Source organism: Macaca nemestrina, chromosome 4, assembly GCF_043159975.1.
Source record: "Macaca nemestrina isolate mMacNem1 chromosome 4, mMacNem.hap1, whole genome shotgun sequence".
Classification (NCBI taxonomy): domain Eukaryota; kingdom Metazoa; phylum Chordata; class Mammalia; order Primates; family Cercopithecidae; genus Macaca; species Macaca nemestrina.
The window spans coordinates 51,340,832-51,363,772 of record NC_092128.1 but is presented as its reverse complement, the minus strand read 5'-3'; the positions used below and the strand labels follow the sequence as shown (position 1 = coordinate 51,363,772).

General features: G+C 36.3%; 2 protein-coding genes across 4 annotated transcripts in view; one reads left to right on the top strand and one right to left on the bottom strand.

Moving 5' to 3' along the window:
* The window catches only part of LOC105475299 (dihydrolipoamide dehydrogenase), a 61,370-nt gene that overhangs the window by 12,202 nt on the left and 26,227 nt on the right, over nucleotides 1-22,941 (top strand). For 2 of the 3 annotated variants that reach the window (XR_011622037.1, XR_983254.2), the window contains exons 5-14: nucleotides 131-200; nucleotides 1,325-1,425; nucleotides 1,722-1,865; nucleotides 2,636-2,737; nucleotides 13,519-13,709; nucleotides 14,810-14,980; nucleotides 15,292-15,481; nucleotides 15,941-16,078; nucleotides 17,026-17,115; nucleotides 17,210-17,397. Coding sequence is in view for 1 of the 3 variants with exons in the window: in XM_011730422.2 (XP_011728724.1) it covers nucleotides 131-200; nucleotides 1,325-1,425; nucleotides 1,722-1,865; nucleotides 2,636-2,737; nucleotides 13,519-13,709; nucleotides 14,810-14,980; nucleotides 15,292-15,481; nucleotides 15,941-16,078; nucleotides 17,026-17,115; nucleotides 17,210-17,275 (1,263 nt within the window). In the remaining 2 variants the exon portion in view is untranslated. Of the gene's footprint in view, nucleotides 1-130; nucleotides 201-1,324; nucleotides 1,426-1,721; nucleotides 1,866-2,635; nucleotides 2,738-13,518; nucleotides 13,710-14,809; nucleotides 14,981-15,291; nucleotides 15,482-15,940; nucleotides 16,079-17,025; nucleotides 17,116-17,209; nucleotides 17,978-22,941 lie in introns of those variants that run through there. The other variant, XM_011730422.2, reaches the window with a different exon arrangement.
* The window catches only part of LOC105475300 (laminin subunit beta 1), an 87,414-nt gene continuing 86,258 nt past the window's right edge, over nucleotides 21,786-22,941 (bottom strand). Inside the window, exons 33-34 of the mRNA XM_011730423.3 lie at nucleotides 22,205-22,364; nucleotides 21,786-22,077 (exon numbers count right to left, since the gene is read on the bottom strand). Of these exons, the coding sequence (XP_011728725.1) occupies nucleotides 21,941-22,077; nucleotides 22,205-22,364 (297 nt within the window). The 3' untranslated portion in view covers nucleotides 21,786-21,940. The remainder of the gene's footprint in view (nucleotides 22,078-22,204; nucleotides 22,365-22,941) is intronic.

The following is a 22,941-nucleotide window of genomic DNA, read 5'->3' as shown; positions in this document are numbered from 1 at the left end:
CTTGGGCAAAAAGAGCGAAACTCCGTCTCAAAAAATAAAAAGAAAGAGACTATCATTTCATAAGTGCTTTTTGATTATTTGAAGTCTATGTATGAATATTTGATAATTTAATCTTTTTAATTTCCTTTAGGCTTTATTGAACAACTCTCATTATTACCATATGGCCCATGGAAAAGATTTTGCATCTAGAGGAATTGAAAGTAAGTATACTTTTCATACTTAATGACATAGCCAGACTGCTTGACTTGGCTCTTCTGTCTAAAGACTTAAATGTGTCTAATGTATGTATGATAGATGTTTAGTGAAGGAAGAGTAAAATAAAGAATCTCAAAAATTTGGAGAGATTTACTTAAAAAGGAAGGCCTAAGTCCAGATTTCTCCCAGCCAAGTATAACCAAGCCTAACTCTGCAAATCCAGATTTCTACCATTATATCTTCTGTTCCTTTGCCAACTTTTTCCTGAGGTTTGCCTTTATGTGTTTTTGAAGAGTCAGTTTTCATTTCCTGAAACCTGGAGATCACTGAGAAGGCTGGATTCCTGAGTACTATGGGGAGATAGAGGAAGGAAGGAAGGCCCACTTAAGCTTTTGGTAGTAGAAAAATTAGAAAGAGTGAGGCATAGCGGAAAAGGAAAAGGACATTTCATAACATATCTTGTCTCCTGACATACTTTTTGAGCTGTTTTAATCTTTTGTCTCCACTTATTGTTGTTGGTAGGTACTTCCAGAAAGGTAGTCTCTTCTGGGCAGGACCTAGTCATAACCTTGGGTTGTTACTTTTCCTTCATTTGTTTCTTTACAGAGGTATGTTTGAGGGGCTACTTACAGGCAGTCCATTGGATATAGAGATGATGTGTATGCACTAAATCATATAGAATATCATACTAGATGAAAAATGGAATGATGTAAAGAAAGAAGAGCTAGGGGTAGTCGGGAGACCTGCATTGTAGGCAAGGCTTTTACATCCTAGCTCTGTGACCCTGGGTAAATCAGAAATCTTTCAGTCTCTTTTTCCTTATCTCTAAGATATGTGTTGGTTGTTATGTGAGGTACTTTCTAAGATACCCTTCTTACCTCTAAAGTTTAATTGAGTTGAGCATTTTTATCCAATACTGTTGCTTCAGAGTTCTCTTCTGAGTTGAATGAGTGATTAAAACCTAGGTGATTAAACTTTGTCAGGCATAATTATAAGTTATTACATTTTGAAACTTTAATACTGGATTTTATGAGCATTAGGTTGAAATTTTCCAGTTGGTGAGTGGAAAACACTGCACAGTGCTTCAAGAATTTAACTAAGGACTAAAGATTAATTTAACAAATTACAGTGTCCGAAGTTCGCTTGAATTTAGACAAGATGATGGAGCAGAAGAGTACTGCAGTAAAAGCTTTAACAGGTGGAATTGCCCACTTATTCAAACAGAATAAGGTCAGTGTTTAATATTCAGATTTCTGCTTTACTTTGAATACACATTAAACTTTGCATTATGGAGTGATGATATTTGAACTTGGTTACAGGGGAATATTTATTTAATTTAAAATAGCTTGCTAACCTGAAATAGATTTCCCTGACATGTATCACATGTTTTGCTGCATGGTGTAGCATTACTGAGTAAGGAAGCATTTTGTTTTAGATAAATTATTTACAGAGTAATTTTTCCTTGGAATGATTCATCAAACAAATTACTTTAAACTTTGCGAATTTATAAACATTATTTCATAAAGGTTATTCATGTCAATGGATATGGAAAGATAACTGGCAAAAATCAAGTCACTGCTACGAAAGTTGATGGCGGCACTCAGGTTGTTGATACAAAGAACATTCTTATAGCTACGGGTTCAGAAGTTACTCCTTTTCCTGGAATCACGGTATTTATGCTTCGTAATTTACAACCATTACAACTTTTCTTTAGAAATATGTTTTATAAATTATTTATGCTATTTGTGAACTTTGAATGAGAGATTTCTGACTGAAATACTATATTTTGATGGTCATTCAGCTTTGGGAAGTTACCTGTCTTTATTCTGCAGTGATTTTGACCAGCTATAGAACACTTTATATTAAGATATGTTTGAGTACAGTATGAAGTTAAAATTGACCATTGCGTTTGGAATATTGGAGGATAAAATTTAAAGTCAGCATTTTTAATGGGATTTGATGAAATTAGGTATATAGATACCTCAAAACAAATAAATGACATAGGATTTTTAGTGATTCTGCTGAGATCACAGTTTATAAATACATTTATCTCTTCATATCCTTCGTGGATTGGTTCCAGGACCCCCCCTTGGATACCAAAACCCACAGATGCTCAAGTGCCTTACATAAAATGACATAGTATTTGCATATAATCTGCATACTTCCTCCTGTATACTTTAAGTCATCTCTAGGTTACTTATAATACCTAATACACTGTAAATGCTATGCAAGTAGTTCTTACACCGTATTGTTTAGGGAATAATGACAAAAAAAACCCATCTGTACATGTTTGGTACAGATGCAGCCATCAATTTTTTTTCTGAATATTTTTCAGTGCATGGTTGGTTAAATCTGCAAATTCAGAACCCATGGATATGGAGGGTCGACTGTACTAGGTTTTTTCAGATTATTTTGATTATATCTTTTGTTTTTCTTACAGATTGATGAAGATACAATAGTGTCATCTACAGGTGCTTTATCTTTAAAAAAAGTTCCAGAAAAGATGGTTGTTATTGGTGCAGGAGTAATAGGTGTAGAATTGGTAAGTGTTATCTTTCTGCTTCTTATTACCTCCTTGGAGTTGGAAGGGACTTAAAGGTCACCTTTTTGATTCTTTGTATAACATTATAGGCTGATCAGCATTGAGTTTTGCTTGAACACTTCTAGTAAAAAAGAGTTTACTTTTGTTTTTTTCAAGACAGCCTATTTATTTACTCATTTAGAATGTTCTTCTTTATTTTAGTCTGTTTCCTTGTACCTTCCACCCTCCTATTTCCTAGAACTGGTCTAATTCTTTTTTAATATGACAGCCATTCAGATATTTGAGGACAGCTTTTATCCTGAGCAAATTGCATTCCAGATAAAGAGTATTCTCTTTACCACGACATACATGATTTGGCTCTTCCCTTCTCGGTCCTCATCTTTATGCCTCTTAGATTTTAGAAATGTCAAACTACTTGCATTTCTCTGAACACCATGTTATTTTAGACCTTCTGTCTGCCTTGTTCTCCCTTCTTGTCCATTTGGCAGCTTTCCACACAATTCCAATGACCTCCCTCCATTTTAGAGCCACTGTGCCTTGTAATCACCAGGAATTGCTCTACTTCTGAAATATTACATTCAGATGTTTTATTATCTAACCATGACCTCCTTTCCTCTTTTACTCAGTTATTCCTAGTGTACTTTGTACCCTTTTTTAGGTTTTCTAGTCCATGGATCTACTTTCTTGCGATCTGCCCTTTCTAGTCTTGACTGCGTTCCTGATCAGCTTAGATGCCATAGTCCATCACTTTAACCACACTCTTACAGGTGTCCTTGAGTTGCTTGCCTCACTGTTCTGTCATATCTGCTTGGCAAAACTCTAGTTCTGGTTGAATGCAGCAGTCTGCCCTTTTTATGCTATTTCCAGGCTATTGACTGCACCTGGAGAAAAACACACTCTACACATTGGTACTTGTATTAATTCTTGGCACAAACCTAAACAAGAACCTCAGCCTTGCTGACAGTTTATTATTTCCTAAGATGGTACACTGCCCTGGTCTCTGCAATGACCATTTTCATTTTCTACTCTTCTCAAATCTCTGCTTGTATACTGTCTTCTCTGCCTGTGGATGACCTTGTCTTTTAAATATTACATAAAAGAGAAATCATCAGATGAGAACTCCCTCAAGTTGATGTCCTAAATTTGAAAATGCTTTTACCTGTTATTACACCTACCCTTTTGATTATCTCTCCTCTTACTATGGAAATGCCATTTTCCCTAAGACAATCCCTTTACTTATGCTTGGTAGCGCATCATCTGCCTTTTCAGAGACTTGTTTTGTGATTTTTATTCTTGTATTTTTCAGTCTTCAGACTCTTTCCTTCTCATTTACAGTTTCATGTGCTGCTATGTGTGCACCTGTGTACCATACACATGCTCAGATGCATTTGCAGTCATTAACACAGATTTGTGTGCACATAAATACTCCTTCTCTTGGTCCCATGTCCTTCTTGAGTTACCAATTTTGTTCGCACTTTTCCTTCAAAACCCAGCTTCTCAAAAGAGTTGTCCATGCTTTATTTCATCAACTTCCACTCACTCCTCAGTCTATGGCTTGTGCCAGTCAATTGCTCTTGGGGCATGAATCCATTTATTGCTCAGTCTGGTGGAATAATTTCTTCACTGCTTTATTTGGCAGTAATTAGCATTGCTGATTTTCTTGCCTTTGAAACTCTTTCCCTAACTTCTGCGATTTCATAGTCTTCCATTTTTACATCTGCTCTTTGAGCTGAATTCTCCATATTATGCAAGTCCCCTTTCTTAGGCTTCCCTTTAATTGTTAGTAGTTTTCTTTTTTTCTTTCTTTTTTTTTTGAGTCCAGTTCTTGCTCTGTCACCCAGGCTGGAGTGCAGCGGCACCATCTCGGCTCACTGCAACTTCCGCCTCCCAAGTTCAAGCGATTCTCCTGCCTCAGCCTCCCTAGTAGCTGAGACTACAGGCGCCCACCACCATGTCAGGCTAATTTTTGTACTTTTAGTAGAGACAGGATTTCACCACATTGGCCAAGCTGGTCTCGAACTCCTGACCTTGTGATCTGCCCGCCTCGGCCTCCTACTAAAGTGCTAGGATTACAGGTGTGAGCCACCATGCCTGGCCAATTGTTAATGGTTCTGTCCTAGACCTTTTTTTGCCTTTCTACAGAATATTCTCTTCACTCTCACCTCAGTTGCCTAAGGACTACAGATGTCTGCAGCCTGATCCTTTCTCTTTGCCTCTAGACTTTTATATCTGAATGTCTATTTGTGAGTCTCACAGGCACTCTATTTATTCACTAAATGTATAACTTAACCTTTCTTTCCCCATCCTACTCCCACTCCCCACCTCAAACAAACAAAACCAAACCTAATTCTCTTCTGGCATTTCCCACCTCAGTGAGTGGTACTGCTGTTTAAAGTCCTAAGCAAGAAGTTTGGGACTTACATATGATTTTTCCTGTGCCCTCCCCCCGTATCACTCAGTCACTGGGTACACACACACACACACACACAGAGTATATTTACTTCTCTTTATTCATCTACCTAGATAGATTAGTTCAGGCCAGTGTCATGTCTTGCGCTAGGTCTTCCTGGCTTCTTTCATCTTTTTCTAATCCTCCTCATTGTGGCTGGAGTGATTTTTTTGTAACACAGATTTAACCATGTTCCTTCTCTGCTTAACACCCTTCAACAGCTTACTATTACTATTAGGATAAATTCAAACTCTTTGCTGTTTAAAGACCAGCATGATGTGGCACCAGCTTATATCTCTAGCCTTTTTTCTAGCTCCCCCCCGCTCTCAAACTCTGTACTAGTATATTGAAATATTAGTTCCTGAACAAGCCAAGTTCCTTGGTCTTATCTTTAGACCTTCCTCTGTTAGGAACATTTCCCTCTACCAGTCCCTGCACTCTTGTGAGCCCCTCCCTGACTACCCTAAATGTCTTTAGGTGTTCTTGTCGAGTGTTCCATTGTGCTGCATACTTCTGTTTCTTACAGTATTTATCTTACTTTCTTGGTATTACAGGTTGAACGTCCCAAATCTGAAAAACAAAAATCCAAAATGCTCCAAAATCTGAAACTTTCTGACTGTCAACATGACACTCAAAGGAAGTGCTCACTGGAACATTTCAGGTTCAAACTTTCAAATTGGGAATGCTCAACTGAGCAAGTATATAATGCAGATATTCCAATAACTGGAAAAATATCCAGAATTTGAAACACTGTGGTCCCAAGCATTTTGGATAAGAGATATTCAACCTGTACTTGTTCTCTTCTCTCTCTTTCATTGAAACATAAACTCCATGAGGGCAGAGATCATAGCTGTTTGATTCACTGTCTTTAGCATGTAGCACAGTAGCTGATATATGTAATAAGTACTTACATATTAGCTTTTATTATTGTTGCCAATTTTTGATAGGATAAATACCTTTCAAAAATCAGCTTAGGCTGGGCATGGTGGCTTATGCCTGTAATCCCAGCACTTTGGGAGGCTGGGGCAGGCAGATTGCTTAAGCCCAGGAGTTTGAGACCAGCCTGGGCAACAATGTGAGACCTTATCTTTACAAAAAATATAAAAAATGAGCTGGGCACGGTGGTGTGTGCCTGTAGTCCCAGCTACTCAGGAGGCTGAGATGGGAGAATCACTTGAACCTGGGAGTTTGAGGCTGTAGTGAGCTGGGATCATGCCACTGCACTCCATCCTGGGCAAAAGAGCGAGACCCTGTCTCAAAAAAAAACCCCAAAAACAAAAATCAGCTTTTAAGTTACCTTTTTAGTGAAGAATTCTTTCTTCTAAGAAAGCTCAAGTCTTTCATTGTTTGAGTCCTTAGTATAATGTATCTACATTTCCATAGTACCCACTAATAATTGCATTTATTTGTCCATGGCTGACTTTCCTGTAAGACCAAAGCTCCTTGAAGGCAGGACTGAATTTTTAATTCCTATTTAAATCTCCATTGGTTTTCTTAAGGTTTAGTACTTAGGTCTCATGGATAATAGGTCTGTTATTTTGTCATCAACCTTTGGATCCTGTCCAGTCCGTCAAGAAAACTTGTAATCTGACCGGGCGCGGTGGCTTACGCCTGTAATCCCAGCACTTTGGGAGGCCGAGGCGGGCGGATCACGAGGTCAAGAGGTCGAGACCATCCTGGCTAACACAGTGAAACCCCGTCTCTACTAAAAATACAAAAAATTAGCTGGGTGTGGTGGCGGGAGCCTGTAGTCCCAGCTACTTGGGAGGCTGAGGCAGGAGAATGGCGTGAACCCGAGAGGTGGAGCTTGCAGTGAGCCAAGATCACGCCACTGCACTTCAGCCTGGGGAACAAAGCAAGACTCCATCTCAAAAAGAAAAAGAAAGCTTGTAATCTAAACATGTTCAGGGTTGTAGAGAGTACTTCTTTTGATATGTGTAGTGTACTTCTTATAATGTAATCCTTTAAAATCAGTTTAGTTGTTTTTATAAAGCAGACATTGAGCTTATGTTCAGATAAAAACCACATTCTTTGCATTTGGAATTCTGATTTTCTAAACCTAAGTGACTTTGAACCTTTATTCTTGCTTTAATTTAATCTTGTTCACTCGCACTCATTATTTCAATCTATATCTTAGTCTTGATTCTGTCATTCTTGTACTTAACTGCTTTTACTTTTCATAGTTCATAAATTTTGGAAGTATGACAATTAAGGCACGCAGTCCCATCATCTGGTCCGATCTTGGTTAAGCAAACTTCCGTTGTCATTCACGTCATTAGTACAAATTTTTGACCAGGATGAAATATTGAAAGCCATCTGACAGTACAGTCTTTCATCAGTTATAAACACCTTTGATGTTTATTCGTCTTCATTTCTCCATCAAATCTACAAGGATATCATGAGATTTTCTTAAATTTTTTTTTAACACCTTGCTGATACCAAAATATACTACATTAACCAGTCCAGAAACCCTTCAGAAAGTAAGAGTGGTTAACGTGACCTGTTTGGAACACTTGTGGTAGTGTCTAATGATTGTGAAACCAGCTGATTAATAATGTCTTCTAGTGTTTAGCAGAATCTCTTCTTTTCCATTTTTGAAAATTTAGGCATATTTGCCTGTCTGCCACCTTTTGGCAGTTCCCTTGTGCTAAGTTCCCAGAGTTCACTGAGTGCCTGTATTGTCAATGTTTTTTTTTTTTTTTGAGACGGAGTCTCGCTCCGTAGCCCAGGCTGGAATACAGTGGCATATGATCTCAGCTCACTGCAACCTCCACCTCCCAGGTCCCAGTTCAAGCATTTCTCCTGCCTCAGCCACCTGAGAAGCTGGGATTACAGGCACGCGCCACCAACCCAGCTAATTTTTCTTCGTATTTTTAGTAGAGACGGGGTTTCACCATGTTGGCCAGGCTGGTCTTGAACTCCTGACCTCATGATCCTCCTGCCTCGGCCTCCCAAAGTGCTGGGATTACAGGCGTGAGCCACCATGCCCAGCCGGGAATTAACTCTTTAAAAATGACCAGTTGTTCTTAATCTTGGGCTTTGCCTCTTGGTTAACAATATTTCTTCTGTTCATTCTACTTTGTTCTCATAGTTGGATAAAAGAAGAAAAAAGGAATAACATTTACTTTCTTTTATTGGTCATAATAATAATATCTGCAAGCAATAATTCTGTTCATCTCAGCAGTTTTGCTTTAGGTTTTGTATAAGCCTTGAGTCTTTTGACACAATGATTTAGATATCTGTGACTGTATTGAATTAGTTTTTACATGTCTTTTTAAAAACTTAAACTTATTAGAGAATTTACTGTGTAGTCATAATGTTTATTTTCTCATAAAGATTATTCACATGACTGTATTTTTATTTTTTATATTTTACCTTTCTTCTTCCATTCCAGTTTAGTGTAGTATTAAAGAACAAATGTTTTGGAATTGAACAGATTTAAATTTGAATTTCAACTCTGCCTCTTACTGACTTATGTTTTTGTTAAGTTAATGAGCCACTCTGAACCAGTTGGTTTGTCATCAAAAAGGGGATAAAAATAACTAACTTAAAGGACTATTGCTGAGATTTAATACATTTAAAACACTTAATGCAGTGACTGGCATTTAGTAAGCTCTAAATAAGTGGTAGATGCTGTTGAGTTTTCGTGTCTGTAAGTATTTTAAAATCAGTTTTCCTAAAGAGTAGGGCGCTTGTCTATGCTCATCACTCCCTACTTTGAATTAGACTCCAAGATGATGTTTCTTATCATTTCTTACACTCCCATTATTTCCCCTCTATTTACTCCTATCCCAGTTTCCAAGAATGGTCCTTTTTTTTTGTTTGCTTTTTAAACAGCTTTATCGAGATATAATTCACATACCAGTTCACCCATTTAAAATGTACAATTCAAAGGTTTTTAGTATATTCATAGAGTTGTACAACTGTTACCACTGTCTAACTCTAGAACATTTTCATCACCCTAAAAGAAACTTGGTACCCATTAGCAGTCATTCTCCATTTCTCCCTTTGCTCAGCCCCTGGAAACCACTAATTATACTGTGTCTATGAATTTGCCTATTCTGGGGATTTCATATAAATGGAATCATACAATATGTATTATTTTGTGTCTGCTCTCTTTACATAGCATAATGTTCTTATGGTTCATCCAAGTTGTAGCATGTATCTATACTTCATTTCTTTATATGGCTAAATATCTCATTCTCTGGATATGGCACATTTTGTTTATCCATTCATCAGGGGTGGACATTTGGGTTGTTTCTACTTTCAGACTATTATGAATGACACTGCTGTGTCTATTTGTGTACAAGTTTTTGTGTGGATATCTGTTTTCATTTCTCTTGGGTATATAACTAGATGTGTAATTGTTGGGTCATATGGTAATTATTTTAACTTCAAGGAACACCGTTACACTGTTTTCCGTACAATCCCACCAGCAATGTAAATTTCTGTTTGCTCCACTTTTCCACTGGTACTTGGTATTGTCATTTTTTAAAAAAATTTGAGCTGTTCTAGTGGTTGTGTAGTAGTAACTCATTGTGGGTTTTTTTTTTCCTATTTTTATTTTTTAAATTGCTACATAATAGATGTACTTTTTTCAAGGTACATGTGATAATTTGATACATTCGTATAATTAAATCAGGGTAATTAGGCTATCCATCACCTCAAACTCTTTTTTTATGATAGGAACATTGAATTATTCTCTTCTAGCTATTTTGAAATGTATAATTGATTGTTACCTATAGTCAACCCTGCATTAACACCAGCTCTTATTTCTTCTAATTGTATATTTGCACTGATTAATCAACCTCTCTTCATTCCTCTTCTCCCCCTAGCCTTCCTAGCCTCTGGTAACCATCATTCTGCTATCTCCATGAGTTCAGTTTTGTTTTTTTTTTTAACTCCCACATATTAGAACATGCGATATTTGTCTTTCTATGCCTAGCTTATTTCGCTGAACATACTGTCCTTTGGTTCCATCTGTTTTGTTGCAAATGACAGAATTTCATTCTTTTTTTATGGCGGAATAATATTCCATTGTATATGTGTACCACATTTTCTTTATTTGTCTGCTGATGGACACTTGAGTTAATTCTATATCTTGGCTATTGTGAATAGTGCTGCAGTAAACATGGAGTGCAGATATTTCTTCAATATATTGATTTCCTTTCTTTCAGGTATATACCCAGTAGTGGAATTGCTGGCTCATATTGTAGTTTTATTTTTAGTTTTTTGAGGAACTTTCATACTGTTTTCCGTAGTGGCTTTACTAACTTACTTCCCACTAACAGTGTATGAGGGTTCTCCTTTCTCCACTTCCTTGTCAGCATTGCCATCTTTTTGATAAAAGCCATTTTAACTGGGGTGAGATGATAGCTCATTGTGATTTTGATTTGTATTTCTCAATTAATGATGTTGAACATTTTTTCATACATGTGTTGGCCATTTGAATGTCATCTTTTGAGAAATGTCTATTCAGATCTGGTGCTCATTTTAAAACTGGATTTTTTTTTTGAGCTCCTTATATATTCTGATTATTAATCTCTTGTCAGATGGATAGTTTGCAAATATTTTCTTCCATTCTGTGGGTTGTCTCTTTGTGAATTGTTTCCTTGGCTGTGCGAAAGTTTTTTAACTTAATGTAATCCCATTTTTCTGTTTTTGCTTTATTGCCTATACTTTTGAGGTCTTACACAATGAGTCTTTGCCCAGACCAGTGTTCTGGAGCATTTCTCCAATGTATTCTTTCAGTAATTCTATAGTTTCAGATTTTAGATTCAAGTCTTTAATCCATTTTGATTTGACTTTTGTATATGGTAAGAGGTAGGGGTCTAGTCTCATTCTTCTGCATACGGTTATCCAGTTTTCCTAGCACCATTTATCGATGAGACTGCCTTTTCCTCATTGTGTTTGTGATACCTTTGTTGAAAATGAGTTAGTGGAAAATGTGTGGATTTATATTTGGGTTTTTTATTCTGTTCCATTGGTCTATGTGTCTTTTTATGACAGTATTATGTTATGCTATTTTGGTTACTACAGCTTTTTAGTAAATTTTGAAGCTGGGTAATATGATTCTTCCAGGTTTTTTTTTTTTGTTGTTCAGGATTACTTTGGCAGTTGAAGAATGTCATTGGTAGTTTGATAGGGATTGCATTGAATCTGTAAATTACTTTGGGTAGTATTGTCATTTTAACGATATTAATTTTTCCAGTCCATGCTATTTTTTGTGTCCTCTTCAATTTGTTTTATCAGTGTTTTTTAGTTTTTTATGTATAGACCTTTCACATCTTTGGCTAAATTGATTCTTAGGTGTTTTATATTCTCTGTAGCTATTGCAAATGGGATTGCTTTTTTTTTTCTTTTTTAGATTGTCCACTATTGGTGTATATAAATGCTACTGATTTTTGTATGTTGATTTTGTATCCTGCAACTTTACTGAATTAGTTTGTAAGTTTAATAGTTTTTTGGTGGAGTCTTTAGGTTTTTCTAAATATAAGATCATATAGTCTGCACAAAAGATTAATTTGACTTCTTCCTTTCCAATTTGATTGCCCTTTGTTTCTTTCTCCTCTATAATTGCTGAGGCCAGGACTTCCAGTATTATGTTGAGAAAAGTGGTGAAAAATGAGCATTCTTATATTGTTCCAGATCTTAGAGGAAAGGCTTTCAATTTATCCCCGTTCAGTATGATGTTGGCCGTGAGTTTGTCTTACTATTTTGAGGTGTGTCCCTTCTATATCCAGTTTTTTGAGGGTTTTTATCATGAAGGGATGTTGAATTTTTATTAAAGGCTTTTTCAGCATCTGTTGAAATGATCATATGGTTTTTGTTCTTGGTTCTGTTAATGTGACGAATCATGTTTATTGGTTTATGTATGTTGAATCATCCTTGCATCTCTGGGATGAATCCTGCTTGATCATGGTGAATGATCTTTTTAATGTGTTGTTGAATTCAGTTCATTGTGGTTTTAACTTAGATTTCTGTAATGACTTACAGGGTTGAGCATTTTTTAATGTACTTATTTGCCATCTCTGTATCTTCCCTCTTCAGACATTTGTCCATTTTTTATTGAATTTTTCTTACTGAGTTTGGAGAATTCTTTATATATTCTGGATATAAATCCCTTATCAGATAGAAGTTTTGTAATTTTTTTCCCCAGTCTGTGGCTTCTGTTTTTGTGTTCTCAATGTTATCTAAAACTTTCTAATTTTGATGAGGTCCAATTTATCATTTTTCTTTTATGGATTGTGCTTTTGGTGTTACATCAAAGAAATCTTTGCCTAACTCAAGGTCAGTTCTAGGATTTCCTCTCCTAGGTGTTCTTCTAGAAGTTTCATAGTATTGGGTTTTACATTTAGGTCCATGATCCATTTTGAGTTAACTTTTATATGTACATAGTGTTAGATTTTTAGTGTCACTGTATTGCCTCTAGTTAACTCAGTCTTCATACCAGAAATTCATGAGATTTTTTAAATGAATGCCCACACCTAATTTAGGGAAGGTAAACTTGTATAGTTCATTTGAATTACCAGATGGTTTTAGTAAACATTCTTGCAAAGGATATGTTCATGGTTTTTCATATTTAATGCTGTGAAATTATGTTTATCTTGCCAGTTATGTATTGTTTAATATATAATTGTTTAGAAGTTATGCTAATTTTCAAAATGTTAAAGTAAACTGGCATTCAGTTTAAATTATAATTTGAATGAAAAAGTAAAAATTTGTCCTTTGTTGAGAAAAGAAAATAGGAAGCCAGTTTAATATTCTGCAAACATCAGTGATTCGTAGCCTACTTCCTTTTCCTCAAGACCTTTGCACTTGCTGTTTCCCTCTGCCTAGAACAACACTTTTACCCCAGTTAACTAGATAGTTCATTGCCTCATTCTTTCAAGTTTTGTGCAAATGTCACTCCCAGTGAGGCTTTCCCCAACCGGGCTATTCAAAATTGTAATCCCGGTAATCAGTAGTCCCAGTTCTACTTCCTGTTTTATTTTTCTTGTAGCACTTTATTCTCTGTTATGAACTTTACGTATTTGTCTATGTCCCCTGCCAGAATATAAGATCCTTGAGAACAGAGATTTTAGCTTTGTTCACTAATGTATGCCTAGAAGCTAAAATATTGCCTAGCATGTAGTATTCAACAGATATTGAATGAATAAGTTAATAAATGTATGAAGTTATACATATTTAACACAGGGTTAATTTTAAACCTCAGAGCTTCTCATAGGAACATACTAGTGAAAGAAGAAAATATTTTACAATAAATTATTAAGATGATTTCATAAACATTTGCTATAGAAACTTTTATGATTATTGGGGTTTTTATTTGCAGGGTTCAGTTTGGCAAAGACTTGGTGCAGATGTGACAGCAGTTGAATTTTTAGGTCATGTAGGTGGAGTTGGAATTGATATGGAGATATCTAAAAACTTTCAACGCATCCTTCAAAAACAGGGGTTTAAATTTAAATTGAATACAAAGGTTACTGGTGCTACCAAGAAGTCGGATGGAAAAATTGATGTTTCGTAAGTATACATCATTTGTTTTTGATGTAGCATCCCTGTCTTGTTTCTTGAAGCAAAACACTCAAGTTTCAAAATCAGCTTAGCAAATACAGGTTTTTTTCTAACGTAAGGTCATTTTATTACTTAATATCACTCAGTTGCTTATCAAATTATTGCATTAGCACATTGAAATTTATGATTAGGTTAATGCTAGAAAGATTAATCCAATATTCTCATTGTTGTACCTTCTTATAGTGTATTCAGAAAAATTTAAATTCCCAATATTCAATAAAATTGAACCAATATTTTTTGGCAGATATATGGGGAAATCAGTAATAAAAGATTGTTTACTATACGTCTGGTACTCTACTGATTAAATAGCGGCATTTCACATATTTAATGAATTAGTTCTTAAATAAATATTTAAATTAAATAGTTAATAGTATTTAAATAGTTTAATAACTAACTTTTACTCAAAGATAAGAAGCTGAATTCATTGACTTAATTAATGACTAACTTGCCACACAGCTAGTGAGTGGCAGTCAGTAGTTGAATTTGGATTTTTGTGACCCAGAGACGGTATTCTTAACTGCTGTTTTATTATACTGTGGTTTTTGTGAGATTTTAATAATGGACCTCTAGATTTTAATGATAAATCTCTTTCATTGTCTGAGTCTTATGTTTGCATTCAAATAACTTATATTGTTAAAAATGTCATCAGTGCTGGCTGGGTGTGGTGGCTCACACCTGTAATCCCAGCACTTTGGGAGATCGAGGTGGGTGGATCATGAGATCAGGAGATCAAGACTAGCTTGGCCAACGTGGTAAAACCCCATCTCTACTAAAAATATAAAAATTAGCTGGATGTGGTGGCGTGCACCTGTAGTCCCAGCTACTCAGGAGGCTGAGGTACGAGAATCTCTGAAACCTGGGAGGTGGAGGTTGCTGTGAGCTGAGATTGCACCACTGTACTCCAGTCTGGCGACAGAGCAAGACTCCATCTCAGAAACAAAACAAAACAAAAATGTCATCAACAGTTGAGAAATAACTGGCCTTAAATTTCTAAGCCTATCAATTTATGCAGATGTGTATTTAACATTTATATACTGTTTGTTATCTAGTATTGAAGCTGCTTCTGGTGGTAAAGCTGAAGTTATCACTTGTGATGTACTCTTGGTTTGCATTGGCCGACGACCCTTTACTAAGAATTTGGGACTAGAAGAGCTGGGAATTGAACTAGATCCCAGAGGTAGAATTCCAGTTAATACCAGATTTCAAACTAAAATTCCAAAGTAAGTTGGATAATTGTCTGCATTTTCAGTAATTTTAAAATTCATTTCAAACAGTATTTTGAAAAGTAAGATTTTTATGCTTAGAATATGTATTGGCTTTGGGGAAGAACAGTAAACTTATAAAATGTAAAATAAAAAAGAACTGAATTTTACTCAGAGATAAGACGCCGAATTCATAGATTTTTGAAGAGCTGCATTTGATACATTTTTTGGTGACTTATTTACTGGAAACTTCTGTTACCATGATGTAACTGAAGATAAGTAGCTGTGCTTTCAGAAATTCATTGTGTTTCTTTTGATTTCTGTGGTAGTATCTATGCCATTGGTGATGTAGTTGCTGGTCCAATGCTGGCTCACAAAGCAGAGGATGAAGGCATTATCTGTGTGGAAGGAATGGCTGGTGGTGCTGTGCACATTGACTACAATTGTGTGCCATCAGTGATTTACACACACCCTGAAGTTGCTTGGGTTGGCAAATCAGAAGAGCAGTTGAAAGAAGAGGTAAGTCTGAACATGGGTGGTTTTACGCCAATGTGTGAGTTGTGCCAATGACACTGGTGGTTGAGAAACAGCATTTTATCATTAGGCTAATGTATTTAACAGCTGTGAAATATAGTTTAGCTTATATATTTTTTCCCTTGTTAGCATTATAAAGAGATCATTCACAGATTTATCAGCAGTAATTGAGAGGAGGAGAAGTTGCTTATATTAAAAAACTAGTAATTCCAGATTTTTTATATTTGGCTTTGAAATATAACCAGATGGACAGACATTTGTATTTGCTTGCATTTGTGCCCAAGATATATTTCATTAACCAGTCTTTTGGTCTTTCCTTCTATGTGCTTTGCGAACAATTGCCTTCTTGGGATTTATTTTCTGAACAAATGGTAGATGATGTTACTAATTGGAATGAACTTTTCTGGCACTTACGTAGATTCTTTTTTTCTGACTGTCACACAGGGTATTGAGTACAAAGTTGGGAAATTCCCATTTGCTGCTAACAGCAGAGCTAAGACAAATGCTGACACAGATGGCATGGTGAAGATCCTTGGGCAGAAATCGACAGACAGAGTACTGGGAGCACATATTCTTGGACCAGTGAGTATTATAAAACCAGAGAAATCCCATTAAGATTTCTAGAAAGCATCACTGTTTATTAATTATAAACCGCCTGGTGTTACTCTGAGGTTGCTCATTTCCAGCAAAACTTTGAATATGGCTCTCTCTACATCATTTCTAGAAGAATACCAGCAGCACTCTCACAGTCTTGCTCACTGTATCATCTACTTTCTGTCCTGCAGCCAAGATTCTCTCTTTAAAACATATACCAGATTATGCCCCTGAAAGTCTTCCAGTGGTGCTTTTCAACTTCAGATTGTTACATCCAGGGCCTCACTGAATCTGTTTGTGCCTACTTTTCTGACCTCTTCTTTTTCTGCTCTCCTTTACTCATTAATTCCATGTCACATGGGCCTTCTCTCATTTTCACAACAGGCCAAATGTTTGCATTTTAGGGCCTTTGTGCTTAAGGTACCCTCTGCTTAAACTGTTCTGCCTCCAGATCTTTGAATGGCTGGCTCCTATTGTTCAGGTCTCAGCTCAAATGTTACCTCCTAAGGGAAGCCTTTCCTACCACTGAGCCTAAAGTATATATCTTTCTTATAGATATCTCTTGTATCTGATGTAACAATAATGAGAATAGAATATTTGAGTGCTGTGTCACTTTAGTATACATTTTGTTATTTTTACATAAGCTTTGTGAGATAGGTGCTGTTATTTTTGAGGTGAAGAAACTGAATGAAGCACACAGAACCAATGAATGGTTAAGGTAGTAAATGGTAGATATGAATTGAAGGCCCTTTGGCTTCAGAGCCCAAGCTCTTCAGTGTCGCCTTTTCTGTTAAGCTTTTCCTGACTTTTCTTCAACTGATAGACAGATTTAAGGCGTTTTTAAGATCTAAAAGCTTCCTCTGTTAACCATTGCTATCCTATTAGCATGTAGTTTTTACCATGGTAGCAAATTTACTTGGCTTGTTATTTTAAAGGGTGCTGGAGAAATGGTAAATGAAGCTGCTCTTGCTTTGGAATATGGAGCATCCTGTGAAGATATAGCTAGAGTCTGTCATGCACATCCGGTAATTATTAACAACATATAGAATTGATGGTTGCCTAAATTTTCTTCTGGCCCACAAATATTTGTTTTTTAATTCTAAATTTCTTCCCTTGCAGACCTTATCAGAAGCTTTTAGAGAAGCAAATCTTGCTGCATCATTTGGCAAATCAATCAACTTTTGAATTAGAAGATTATATTTTTTTTTCTGAAATTTCCTGGGAGCTTTTGTAGAAGTCACATTCCTGAACAGGATATTCTCACAGCTCCAAGAATTTCTAGGACTGAATTATGAAACTTTTGGAAGGTATTTAATAGGTTTGGACAGAATGGAATACTCTTATATCTATATTTTACATAAATTTAGTATTTTGTTTCAGTGCACTAATATGTAAGACAAAAAGCTACTTATTGTAGCATCCTGGAATATCTCCGTCAACTCATATTTTCATGCTGTTCATGAAAGATTCAATGCCACTGAATTTAAATAGCTTTTTTCTCTGATACAGAAAAGTTGAATTTTACATAGATGGAGTTAGAATTTGATATGTGAACAGTTGTGTTTGAAGCAAAGTGATCAAGTTATTTTTAATTTGGTTTTCACATTAGAAACAAGTCAGTCATTCAAATAAGATTCAAATGTCTATAAACCAAACTGATGTAAGTAAGTGGCTTCTTGTTTTATTTAACCCCTGAATTCTTTTAGTTTAGGGGTAGAATTTATGTGTTTAAGAGGTTTTTAAGGTTCCATTGTTGTCTACAACTCTGAAGGGTAATTACATAGTTATCCAAATTAAGAGAGTCTATTTACGGAACTCAAATACGTGGGGATTCAAATGTATTACAGTGGGGAATGAAGATACTGAAATAAACATCTTAAATATTCATTTACTGGTTATTATGAGTACGTGTTGAGATGGTCGTAGTTTTTTTTACGACTACCTCTAGTGTATATTCTTATTTAGTAGGCCTGAATGCATCTTTATTTTCATGTTATAGGACAATATTAAGGCATTTTAAAGGTCATTATCCTTTCATCTATTTTAGAGACACCTACTAAATGTTTAATATATACTTTTGGAGAAGTATAACATAAGGGAGTCTTTAATCTGTGTTTTCCTTGGCTGGGTAAATGACTATTTAAAGAGTGGTATAAAATTGGATGTGTGGTGTTTAAAATGACCATGTCCTAAGGAAACTTAAGTAACAAAGTACTAAATGCTAAGTAGGCTTTTGTATATTGTAACAAATTACTAAATGCTAAGTAGGCTTTTGCATATTATAACTAAATTTAAGAATAATTCAGATTAAGTAGTTCTGAAATTTGGTATAGATAGCATAGATTGTCTCATGCTCATTATGGGTGACATAACGACCCTGGATTCTGTTACATACTTCTAAAGAAAATTGATAGTTGTCTAACTTGGCTGAACACCAACTCCAAACTCTGTCTTCTTTGTAGGTGGCAGCAGCTGAAATCTCTTCTCAGTTGTTTTAGCTTTACCTATGCTGCTGGAAGTCTTTCCCATGCAAGTGTGTAGTTCAGGGGTCAACCAGAGTTTGGGCAGAAGTCTGCCCCTTCTGTGCCTCCTGTTTTTTTGGGGTTTCCCCTTCATGTTGCAGCTGTTGTGGTTGCCCCATATTCTGCCCTCTGATCCTTAACCAATAAAACTTGGCTTCTGTTTCCCCCTCAAGTGAGAACCTATTAAAAATGAGACATTTAGCCAGTGCTGTTCACTTTTTAAGTGCCAGCTCCCCTCTACTTTCCACCTGTTTGTAGTTGTTTCCAGTGCCTTTAGTTTTTCCTAAAATATGTTTGTTCAGAGTTTGCAGTTGCGATCAGCAGGAGGGTTGGTCTGGTATCTGTGTGCTACTTTGGCATTATTGGAAGTGAACTCTGCATCTTTTTAAAAATTTGAAATCCCAGTATCATGTGAAGTGCTGTTAATGTAAATACCAACATATCCCTTACTCAGGGGAAAAAAAGTTTTTAGTTAGGGAATAGTGAAATATAATTTAATATGGAATCCTAGCTGTAGAGACACAAAACAGTTAAATCCATCTTTAAGTGTTTACATTCAGTATGAGAATGCAAATCTGGGTGGGGAATAAAGTCCTAAGAATAAAACAAGTTTTTTCAGTTACTGTTATCTACTAAGCTCTCAATATTTTCATAGCTTGTGAAGAGTGAGATTAATTGTCCACTTCATTGAACTGATTAAAATAAATTCAACCGGCTGGGAGCAGTGGCTCACTCCTGTAATCCCAGCACTTTGGGAGGCCAAGGTGGGCGGATCACCTGTGGTTAGGAGTTTGAGACCAACCTGGCCAACGTGGTAAAACCCCATCTCTACTAATTAAATATAAAAATTAGCCAGGTGTGGTGGCAGGCCCCTGTAATCCCAGATACTAAGGAGGCTGAGGCAGGAGAATCACTTGAACCCAAGAGGCGGAGGTTGCAGTGAACTGAGATCATGCCACTGCACTCTAGCCTGGCGACAGAGCAAGACTGTGTCTCAAAAAAAAAAAAGTAATTTCAAAGTGAGATCTTTAATTGTTTAGCTGAAAAGGAATGGAGAGTTTCTACTGTGTTAAGTAAAATACTTATATAATTGCTCTAGTAGATGATGAGATATGACAATTTTGCTAGTTATTAGGATTTTTTTTTTAAGTTCTGGGGTACATGTGCAGAACATGCAGATTACATAGGTATACATGTGCCATGGTGGTTTGCTGCACCCATCAACCCATCATCTACACTAGGTATTTCTCCTAATGGTCTCCCTCCCCCACCCCCATCCCTGTGTCCATGTATTTTCATTGTTCAGCTCCCACTTACAAGTGAGAACATGTGGTGTTTGGTTTTCTATTTTTGTGTTAGTTTGCTTAGAATGATGGTTTCCAGCTTCATCCATGTCCCTGCAAAGGACGTGAACTCATCCTTTATTATGGCTGCATAGTATTCCATGGTGTATATGTGCCACATTTTCTTTATCCAGTCTGTCATTGATGGCATTTGGGTTGGTTCCAAGTCTTTGTTATTTTGAACAGTGCCTCGATACACATATGTGTGCATGGGTCTTTATAGTAGAATGATTTATAATCCTTCGGGTATATACCCAGTAATAGCATTGGTGTGTCAAATGGTATTTCTAGTTCTAGATCCTTGAGGAATTGCCACACTGTCTTCCACAATGGTTGAGCTAATTTACACTCTCACCAACAGTGTAAAAGCATTCCTATTTCTCCACAGCCTCTCCAGCATCTGCTTGCTGACTTTTTAATGATCGTCATTCTGACTGGCATGAGATGGTATCTTATTGTGGTTTTGATTTGCATTTATCTAATAACTGGTGATGATGAACTTTTTTTCATGTTTGTTGACTGCATAAATGTCTTCTTTTGAGAAGTGTCTGTTCATACCCTTCGCCAGTTTTTTGTGGGGTTGAAGTTCTTTGCAAAAATGTTCTCCCATTCTGTAGGTTGCCTGTTCACTCTGATGATAGTTTCTTTTGCTGTGCAGAAGCTCTTTAATTAGATCCCACTTGTCAATTTTGGCTTTTGTTGCCATTGCTTTTGGTGTTTTAGTCATGAAGTCTTTGCCCATGCCTGTGTCCTGAATGGTGTTGCCTAGATTTTATTCTAGGGTTTTCATGGTTTTAGGTCTTAGGTTTAAGTCTTTAATCCATCTCGAGTTAATTTTGTATAAGGTATAAGGAAGGGATCCAGTTTCAGCTTTCTGCATATGGCTAGCCAGTTTTCCCAACACCGTTTATTAAATAGGGAATCCTTTCCCCATTGCTTGTGTCAGGTTTGTCAAAGATCAGATGGTTGTAGATGTGTGGTATTATTTCTGAGACCTCTGTTCTGTTCCAGTGGTCTGTATATCTGTTTTGGTACCAGTACCATAAAAGTGACAAGTTAATTGCTTTGGGCCAGAGGAAAGTTACTGACTTACAGCTGTTTACATAACTTTTGTCCAGGCCCAGCTTCAGATGCAGCTGTGTTGGATGTGTGGGTGGTTGTTAAGCAGTCCACAGAATAGTCTTGCTCTAAGAGTGTGTAAAAAAAAACACATAGGGGCTGGCCTTTTAATACAGCTAGTTAGGCAATAAAGTTGACATGGGCCTGGCAATTACTTCCTTAGATTAGTTGCAAAATCACACAAAATACAATACAAAAGCTGAGAAATTAGGGCATCATTCTGTGCTCTGTAGTAGCATTGCTCAATTGGCAAGAGCAGTATCCATAAATTCTGGCCTGATTTAATTGAAACCTGCCCCTCAGTAACCCTGGTCCTTTTCTAGGCAGTAATGATTATAAGCCCTAGTTCATCCTGCTGATTTTCTCATTCCTCGAGCAAGGAATACTTAGAGGAGTTTTGATGGTTGGAGCAACTCAGCAACCATTGAAACAGTGATGGTAGCATAGATATTTGTCCTCCTTAACCTCAACCTGGGAATCCCACTGGGGGAATCCCACTGGGAAGGTGACTGGGGGGAGGGGAGTCAAGGGTGTGGAGTTTTGGAGGATGTTTACCTGTCAGATAAATATAATAGCTTGTTCATAGACAACATAAATTAGGGTCTTCATGGAGGCAGTAAACTTGTTTATAAATCCAAGTTTACCGTGAAAAAAACATTCTTTGCTAAAGGGATTCATCAACAATCAGTAAAAGTAACAAGTACACCAAAATATATATACAAAAGCACTGTACTTTATTTAACTCCATACAAAATGTGATTAAAAAATTAAATAGGTGATGAGTTTTATTTTGAAGATCATTAAGTCAGTTTTTAAAATGTAGCTGTTTTACCATGGTCACCTCAGCCGTTTTATATTCTCCTTTGTTACAAGCACGTGCTATAAACAGCAACTTTCTGGCTTATATCCTTAAGGAGTGAACGGACTTCTCCTTCCAGTCTTGCTAATTCTTGAGCTTTATCTTCTAAGTATTTTTGATTGTCTTCATATTTTCTTTCTAAATCTGGGGATATATATATAAAGTCTGAGCAATTTATACTATGATGATCTCAAGACAAAGTGAATAGATTTTTCACTTTGAAATAAACTATCGATGCCTTAAATTTAAAATAATTAAAAACAAGACCCACCTTTGAGCAGTTGCAGCTTGCTGTTTGCTTGAGCTAAAAGAGTTTTTGCTTCATTTTGTAGCATTTCAGCTTTCCTTCTGGCATCAGCTGACTCCTCAGTTTTTTTGGCAATTAAATTTTCTACTTTTTTATATTTTTCATCAAGTTCACCATCTAAAGTCTGTAGTTCCACATTTAGACAGAAAGAAGTGGTAATGTTAGTGTCAGTTTAAGAGCAATAGTATAATCATGGCATGCATTCTGGATATTCAGGCTTCATTAAGTTATTCACTGGTAATTTAAAATTTTATCTTCAAACAGTGGAATTGAATGCAAAATAGACATGATTTTAAAGAACATTTCAAAAAATTCCGGAGTTGCAGCAGGTCCTTAGGGCTAAGTCCTCATTTTCTTGATTATTACTTTTCTATAGAAAATTGTAGCATAATTGTATTGTGAATTAGAGAAGTGCAGATTTTTCAAAAGTAAATTAGATATTAGAGAAGCCCATATTGAAATGGAGGCCCTTTGGATCTTGACTAAATTAGGGTTTGTGAAGACTTGCTTATAAGGAAATCAGAGGAAAAAAATTAAAAGATATAGGAAGGAAAGGTGAGATTGTAGCACATGCAAGGAGTGAGTGAGGAAAAGAGAAATGGGGTGTGGGGTTGGAATGCAAATTATTCTTTTTAGAAACTGTTCAAATAACCATTTATGGAAATTTCATTTCAAGAGGTTTTGTTTCTTTCTATTGTGAT